The sequence below is a fragment of the Melanotaenia boesemani genome, chromosome 1 (genome assembly GCF_017639745.1).
Source record: "Melanotaenia boesemani isolate fMelBoe1 chromosome 1, fMelBoe1.pri, whole genome shotgun sequence".
In the NCBI taxonomy this organism is placed as follows: domain Eukaryota; kingdom Metazoa; phylum Chordata; class Actinopteri; order Atheriniformes; family Melanotaeniidae; genus Melanotaenia; species Melanotaenia boesemani.
In genome coordinates, this window is record NC_055682.1 from 40092107 (window position 1) to 40101263 (window position 9157).

A 9157-nucleotide genomic window follows, 5' to 3' on the forward strand; every position below is an offset into this window, starting at 1 on the left:
AGCCTTTTGACCAACAATTTTGGAAAACAGCGACACTCATGGATTTTCTAGGAAGGAAAAACATTTTCCTGCATCAGCAGAGATTTGAGAATCAGCCTGTTTTTGACCACAATGTAAGTAACCAACTTCACCCTCCTCCCTATTGTGAGAAAAATCACGTTTGTTTTAGGGATAAATATAATCCAACAACCATAAGGATTGGTTTACTTTCAGGCAGGTAATTTTTTTCCTTTGAAACATAAAATTAAAACACACACAATATATATTAAGAAGAAAAAAAAAGGAAAAACACATTTGCAGACCAGAAATAATTTCTGTATCACGTAACTTGTCTCAGATGAAGAAATGTAAAATTGTGATGCTTGTAAGTTTTTCTACTATCATTCTAAGTACAATACAGAAATTAGATAATGAACTGTTATCTTATTTTTAATTTTGGTTTAGGAAAATTAAAATAGGAAAAACAAGCAGTGTTTCTGTTCTTTTATTTTTACTTTGAAGGAAAGAATTAACTGCCTGCAGTACAGCGATCAGATCGTAAGATCACAAATTACAAGCAAAAACAATTCACTCTAGAAATTAGAGTTAACATTAATTAAAGGCTGTCATGATCATAACAATATGTTTTAGATTAGGTTAAAGTAGGAAATTGGAAAACATACATATTAGTGCTGTTCTTGCAATTTTATTCCACATCTGTACAGTTAGATGTTATTGTGTTACTTGCACAGAATCAATAGTATTAATCAACTAGTATTAATATTAATACATCAGTATATATTAGTATATAGAATAATAGTATAGCATATGTAATTATTTCCAACTGGCTCAACTAACGTGTCTGTTTTACAGGAACCGAAGACTAAAAGCAGAACGATCGTTGCAGACATGAAGTCCAGGAGACTGGAAATTGAGAAGGCTGAAGAGATTCAAAGAGCTGCAGGAAGTCAGCATGCAGAGGGGTGTACGCTGCTCAACAAGCCCACAAACACAATGTTATGTGAAGACTGGGCATTTGCATCCACCAGAACACCCTCCCGACACCTCGCCCCTCCACCTTCTCCATCGCCACGCCATAAATCTTCTGAGAGACCAGCAACAATTAGACGCAACTTGTATGGAAGTCCTTTAAATGTGGAGGAAAGAAGATACACCCCTAGTCCTCCTCCTCCATCATCACTTTTAAGATGGAAAAGATCTTGTCTGCCAGGTCTAAAATTAGGAACAGGTAAGTTCGCAGTTTCTAGTCTTTAAGATTTCCTTCACTGGTTTCTCCAGACATTTTCTGACACATTTGATGCAGTTTAAGGTGTGAATAGAACAGCTACATTCAACTATTGCAGTGGACCACTTTCTGGCTTGCGATGCTATTGTGTTGCTTATTTTGTGGAAGCAGGTGATGTGGAAAAATGGTTTGTGATGGCATTTTGTAGTTTGTGTGATGAAGCCATTGTATGGTTGACAACTTCTCCTCTTTTCTCGGTGCCGTACTGTCGTTTTTTCTTTTGGTGTCCTTGGTGTCTTCATAGTTGTTTCTGTAATATGATAACTTCATCATATGAAGATCTTATCCTCTGGATCATGCTATTTTGTAGTAAAGTACTTTAAGCTAGTGGTGTGTCAAAATACTTTCAGGTAAAAGAAGAGCTCTGGACATCAGCTTGATGTATAATATAAAATTATGGTTTATTACAAAAAGTGACATCTTAAACAGATATGCATCTCTGTGAAGTCTCTGGCCAAAATAAGTGTTTGGTCACCTACAAACAAGCACGATTTCTGGATCTCACAGACCTGTAACTTAAAAATTTGTTCTGTCGTTGTGAAACAAAACTTCCATGTTATAAAATGCTTTCAGATAAATAAGGAGCCAGTCTGCTGCCAGCATGTAGCAGTCAGTGTGAAAAGTAGCTTTGATCCTTCATTCCAGCAGAGCGGGACCAGACTGGAGGCTGGAGGTTTAGAAGTGAATGAAACACACAAGAGGAGGATTTCCTTTTTTTTAATTTATTCTTACACAATTCTTACACAATGCCTTTTTATTATGGCCCAAATTTCTATCCAGACGTATAAATCTTGCGTATAACTCTTCTTTTTCATCTGACTGTAACTCTTTTTATGAGGGGCCATTTGAGACATTATTCAGAATTACCCTCTCACAGACAGATGTGAAATTTAAGTCATTCACACATTATACTGAAACCTCTTATATACTATACTGAAACTGCCTCTTAAACACTATACTGAAATCATTCACACACTATAGTGAAATTTCTGAAATTGCATTTCACTAGTATGTATGAAAGGAATTCTGAATGGGTGTGTGAGAGCAGATTTCATTTGAAAAATCATTTCAGTTGAAACGGAAGTCACGTAGTAGAAAAAAAACACAAGCGCATTTCCAGAACAAACCGAAGAAGAAGAAGTTGGAGAACATCGTGACAGATGTTTTGCGAAGACTTATGCTGTATTAATGTGTTCAGTTGCCTGGAAGTAATCTCAGTGAAGCAGCTGGCATCTTCAATACTATTCTGGCCTCAGCAGAGACTATTAAGGGTAAACGCGACATCAGCTGGACAACCGACAGCAGGAAGTCTGAATGGGGACATGCTAACTTGCCACCTAGCATAACTCGGCCATTGGGATATACAGTGCTTTAAAACGAAGACCTAACAGCACTGTGAGGCATATCCTGAAGAATACTCCAAACATAGGTGAAGAATATGTTGTCCAGGTCTTCCTTTGACAGCACTGCATATCTTGAGGGCCGAGTTATGCTAGGTGGCTAGTTAGCGTGTCCTCATTCAGACTTCCTGCTGTCGGTTGTCCAGCTGATGTCGCGTTAACCCTTAATCGTCTCTGCTGAGGCCAGAATAGTATTGAAGATGCCAGCTGCTTCACTGAGATTGAAAATGTCTGTGTCCCGGCCACAGATTTCAATATAACGTTATAAATACAACAACACAGTTACTATTTCAGTTACATAAGCATGATGCTTCAACACTGACTTAAACACTGACAAATGAAAACAGTGACATAGGGTTGAGAACTTCCTTTATTAAACACTGAGTCAAGGATGATACAGGAAGCTGCATTGCAGTATAGTATGTGAAAGCATTTCAGTATAGTATGTGAGAGCTTTTCAGTATGGTGTATGAGAACATTTCAGTACAGAATGTGAGAGCATTTCAGTATAGTATGTGAAAGCATTTCAGTATAGTATGTGAGAGCATTTCACTATAGTGTATAAGAGCATTTCAGTATGCATATGAGAGGAAATTTCAGTACAGTATATAAGAGGCAGTTTCAGTATACTGCATGAGAGGTTTTACTATAATGTGTGAATGATTTCAGTATGATATATGAGAGGTTTCAGGATAATGTATGAATGAATTAAATTTCACGTGTCTGTGAGAGGGTAATTCTGAATGTCTCAAACGGGCCCTTATACTTATTCATGTGAGTGTAACTTTTCATCTGACTGTAACTCTCCTGTTTCAACTCAATCTAACTTTTCTTTTTCATCTGACTTTCACTCTTTATCTGAACATTAATCCCCTTATCATGCATTTTACTCTGATTGTAACTCTTTTTCTTCATCTGACTGTAACTGATCCCGTTAATCTAACTGTAACTTCCCTTTTCACCTGACTGTAACTCTCTTTTCACCTGACTATAACTCTTCCTTTTCATCTAACTGTAACTCTCCTTTTTCATCTGGGTGTCACTCTTCATCTGACTGTAACTGATCCCTTTAATCTAACTGTAACTTCCCTTTTCACCTGACTGTAACTCTCTTTTCACCTGACTATAACTCTTCCTTTTCATCTAACTGTAACTCTCCTTTTTCATCTGGGTGTCACTCTTCATCTGACTGTAACTCCCCTTTTCACCTGTGTGTAACTGTTTTCACCTGACTATAAATCTTCTTTTTCGTTTGACTGTAATTCCTCTTTACATCTAATTCTGACTACTTTTTACTCTAACTGTAACTCTCCTTCTTCATCTGACTGTAACTCTTCTTTTTCATTTGACTGTTACTCTTCTTTTTCATCTGACTGTGACTCTTTATCTCAACATTACTCCCCTTTTCATCTAACTCTAACTCTCCTTTTTACTTTGAATGTAACTCTTCTTTTTCATCTGACTGTAATCTTTCGTTTTCACCTGACTGTAACTCTCTTTTCACCTGACTATAACTCTTCCTTTTCATCTAACTGTAACTCTCCTTTTTACTTTGAATATAACTCTTCTTTTTCATCTGACTGTAACTCTTCATCTGACCGTAACTCTCTCCTTTTCATCTAACTCCAACTACTTTTTACTCCTTTTAACCTGTGTGTAACTCTGTTTTCACTTGACTGTAAATCTTCTTTTTCGTTTGACTTTAACCCCCCTTTTCATCTGACTCTAACTCTCCTTTTTACTTTGATTGTAACTCTTCTTTTTCATCTGACTGTAATCTTTCGTTTTCACCTGACTGTAACTCTATTTTCACCTGACTATAACTCTTCCTTTTCATCTAACTCTAATTCTCCTTTTTACTTTGAATATAACTCTTCTTTTTCATCTTCACCTGACCGTAACTCCCCTTTTCATCTAACTCCAACTACTTTTTACTCTGACTGTAACTCCCTTTTTAACCTGTGTGTAACTCTGTTTTCACTTGACTATAAATCTTCTTTTTCGTTTGACTGCAACCCCCCTTTTCCTCTGACTCTAACTCTCCTTTTTACTTTGATAGTAACTCTTCTTTTTGATCTGACTGTAATGTTTCGTTTTCACCTGACTGTAACTCTCTTTTCACCTGCCTATAACTCTTCTTTTTCATCTCACTGTAATTCTCTTTTGATCTGACTGTAGCTCTTCTTTAATATCTGATTATGACTCTGTTTTCACCAGAATATAACTCCTCTTTTTCTTTTGACCGTAACTCCCCTTTTCATCTAACTCTAACTCTGGTTTTTACTCTCACTGAAATTCTTCTTATTCATCTGACTGTAAATTTTTTTTTTCATCTGAATGTGACTCTTTATTTGAACATGACTGTCACGATCATGGGCTGTGTGGGGGTCATGTTCATCATTTTCTGGTTGTAGTTTTGGGTTGTGGTTCTGGTTTTTGTCATTTGTTACTGCTTTGAGATCATGGTTTGGGTTTTTGGTTTTTGTTAGTTTTTTCCTTGTGTGCTCTGTGGTTTCTGTTTCTGCCTTGTTAGACCACATGGTCTAATTACTCATCCGCTTCACCTGTTCCCCATTACTCCCTCCGTGTATATATGTCCTTGGTTTTCAGTCACTCCTGGTCAGATCCTCGTATATGCTCTTATGTGGTCATATGCGGTACATGTTGTATGGTTTATCCGCTGTCATGTGTGGTTCCCTGTTCCTGCATTTTGGAAATAAACCCTGTTACTTGCACCGAGTTCTGCCTCCTGCCCTGACTGCCTGCAATTGGGTCCTCACCTCCACCGCAGTCCGTGACAGTAGGATCTGACCAGAAATGGACCCAGCAGGCGGTATGATGACCTTGTTTGAGTATCTTAGCCGAGAGGCAGCTAAGTGCTCTCTGACCAGTGTGGACCTAGATCCTCCGCTCCCCGAGTTTCCTCCCAAAAGGTCCCGGAGGAGGAGATCGTCCAGGTGCAGGGAGCGGAGCCCTCCCGTGAGCATTACCTCCAGTGAACTGGTGGGATGGCTCCGTGGGTTGGATCCAGAGCCAGAGCCACTGGATTATTCCCAGCAGTCGTGTTTCATGGGAACCAGATTAGCTTTTAGGACCCAGATGGTCCAGATGGCATGCCCCTGTGTGTACTCATTTGGCAGCCATTAACGGAGACCCGTTTGACGCCCCTCATGCAACCTCCGAGGGGGTCCATTGGAGCACTCCTCTAAAGCCATCTAAACCGAGAAGACGCTCGAGAAAGAAGTCGCAGTGTTTGGGGAAATCCTCCTGGTCTCCTGTGCCGCCACCAGCTCCGACGTCCACGTCTCCGGGTTCGCCACCAGCTGCAGTGCCTCGGCACCCCACACCGGCTCCCAGGCCCACGTCTCTAGTGTCGCCTCCAGCTCCAGCTCCAGTGCCTCAGCACCCCACACCGGCTCCCAGGCCCACGTCTCCAGTGTCGCCTCCAGCTCCAGCTCCAGTGCCACAGCACCCCACACCGGCTCCCAGGCCCACGTCTCCAGTGTCACCTCCAGCTCCAGTGCCTCAGCACCCCACGCCGGCTTCCAGGTCTACTTCAGTTCTTCAGCGTCTGACGCCAGCTCCGAGGTCCTGCCCAGCTCTTTTTGGCGTACTACACCGGCGCCCAGGTCCTGCCCGTCTCTTCTGGTTCCTGTCCCTGAGGGGGTCCCCGGTTGTGACGCCTCTCTTCTGGTCCCTGTTCCTGAGGGGGTCAATGGATGTGACGCCTCTCTTCTGGTTCCTGTCCCTGAGGGGGTCTCCGGTCAAGATGCTCTTCTCCCTCCTCTGATCCCTGTTCCTGAGGAGGTCCCTGGTCAAGACGCTCCTCTCCCTCTTCTGGTCCCTGGTCAAGATGCGCTTCTTCCTCTTCTGGTCCCCGGCGCTGAGGAGATTGCTCCAACCTTGCTACCTGAGGTTGACAATTTGACTATGCTATGTTCTCTGGTTCCAGGGCTCATCGCGTTATGGTGCCTGTTGAGCCCTCCGGAAAGTCAGTCCCAGTCAGTCCACCTTCGAGAGATCCAGCCTCCGGAGATCCAGCCTGCTCAGCCTCCGGAGATCCAGCCTGCAATCCAGCCTGCTCAGCCTCCGGAGATCCAGCCTGCGATCCAGACTGCTCAGCCTCCGGTGATCCAGCCTGCCCGTCAGGAGCACCGGTCCAAGCCTGCCCGTCCACCAGAGCTCTGGTCCAAACCTGCCCATCCGCCAGAAACCCTGTTGTCTGCGCGTCAGCCGGGTCGTCCTCCAAAGGTCCGGCCCAAGTCTTCTCGACCTCCAGGTCGACCACCGGAGATTCTGCCCCGGTCTGTCCGGCCCCCAGGCCGCCCTCCTGCACTGACTCTGTTTTCACCTGACTATAAATTTTCTTTTCCCTTTGACTGTAACTCCCCTTTTCATCTAATTCTAATTCTCCTTTATACTCAGACTGTAACTTTTTTTTTCATCTGACTGTAACTCTTCTTTTTTTATCTGACTGTAATTCTTCCTCTGACCATGACTCCCCTTTTCATCTAACTCCAACCCTCCAAATCCTTTTTACTTTGAATGCAACTCTTCTTTTTCATCTGACTGTAACTCTTTATCTGACCATAACTTTCCTTTTAATCTAACTCCAATTACTTTATTTCTCTGATTGTAACTCCCCTTTTAACCTGTGTGTAACTCTGTTTTCACCTGACTATAAATCTTCTTTTTCGTTTGACTGTAACTCCCCTTTTGATCTTACTCAAATTACTTTTTACTCTGACTGTAACTCCCCTTTTCATCTAACTCTAACTCTGCTTTTTACTCTGACTTTAACTCGTCTTTTTCATCTGACTGTAGCTCTTCTTTTTCATCTGACTGTAACTCTTCTTTTTCATCTGACTGTGACTCTTTATTTGAATATTACTCCCCTTTTCATCTAACTCTACCTCTGCTTTTTACTCTCTCTGTAACTCTGCTTTTTCATCTGTCTGTGTCTCTTTATCTCAACATTACTCACCTTTTCATCTAATTCTAGCTCTTCTTTTTCATCTGACTGTAACTCTTCTTTTTCATCTGACTGTGTCTCTTCATCTCAATATTACTCCCCTTTTCATCTAACTCTAACTCTGCTTTTTACTCTGACTAACTCTTCTTTTTCATCTGACTGTATCTTTTCTTTTTTATCTAACTATAACTCTTTGTCTGACCATAACTCCCCTTTTCATCTAACTCCAACTACTTTTTACTCTGACCTTAACCCTTCTTTTTCATCTGACTGTAGCTCTTCTTTTTCATCTGACTGTAAGTCTTCGTCTGACCATAACTCTCCTTTTCATCTAACTCCAACTGTTTTTTTTTCTCTGACTGTAACTTCTCTTTTCATCTGACTGTAACTCTTCTTTTTCATCTGACTATGTCTCTTCATCTCAATATTACTCCTCTTTTCATCTAACTATAACTCTGATTTTTCACTGTGACTGTAGCTCTTCTTTTTCATCTGACTGTGACTCTTTATTTGAATATTACTCCCCTTTTCATCTAACTCCGACTACGTTTACTTTCACTGTATCTCCGATTTACATCTAACTCCAACTACTTTTTACTCTGACCGTAACTCCCCTTTTCATCTAATTTCAACTACTTTTTACTTTGACTGTAACTCCCTTTTTCATCTAACTCTAACTACTTTTACTCTGAGTGTAACACCCCTTTTCACCTAACTCTAACTCTTCTTTTTCATCTGACTGTGTCTCTTCATCTCAATATTACTCCTCTTTTCATGTAACTCTAACTCTGCTTTTTACTCTGTCTGTAGACTTCATTTTCATCTGACTGTGACTCTTTATTTGAATATTACTCCCCTTTTCATCTAACTCTAACTCTGCTTTTTACTCTAACTAACTCTTCTTTTTCATCTGACTGTATCTTTTCTTTTTTATCTAACTATAACTCTTTTTCTGACCATAACTCCCCTTTTCATCTAACTCCAACTACTTTTTACTCTGACCTTGACTCCCCTTTTCATCTAACTCCAACTACTTTTAGTCTGACTGTAACTCCCCTTTTCATCTAACTCTAACTCTGCTTTTAACTCTCTCTGTAACTCTCCTTTTTCATCTCTCTGTGTCTGTTAATCTCAACATTACGCCCCTTTGCATCTAACTCTAACTCTGCTTTTTATTCTGACTGTAGCTCTTCTTTTTCATCTGTCTGTGTCTCTTTATCTCAACAGTTCTCCCCTTTCATCTAACTCTAACTCTGCTTTTTACTCTGACTGTAGCTCTTCTTTTTCATCTGACTGTGACTATTTATCTGAACATTACTCCCTTTTTCATTTAACTCCAACTCTGCTTTTCACTCTCTCTGTAACTCTCCTTTTTCATCTGTCTGTGTCGCTTTATCTCAACATTTCTCCCCTTTTCATCTAACGCTAACTCTGCTTTTTACTCTGAACGTAACTCTTCTTTTTCATCTGACTGTGTCTCTTTATCTCAATATTACTCCT

At 40.8% G+C, this 9157-nt stretch overlaps 1 protein-coding gene across 1 annotated transcript; it reads left to right on the plus strand.

The window, feature by feature from the left end:
* Positions 1–5259: 5259 nt before the first annotated feature.
* LOC121652130 (cell division protein ZipA-like) lies at positions 5260–8902 on the plus strand. Its single transcript, XM_042004761.1, has 3 exons — positions 5260–5342; positions 6638–6936; positions 8885–8902. Exons 1-3 carry the CDS (start codon positions 5279–5281, stop codon positions 8900–8902), a joined length of 381 nt encoding a protein of 126 aa, XP_041860695.1. The 5' UTR covers positions 5260–5278.
* The last annotated feature ends 255 nt before the right edge of the window (positions 8903–9157 follow it).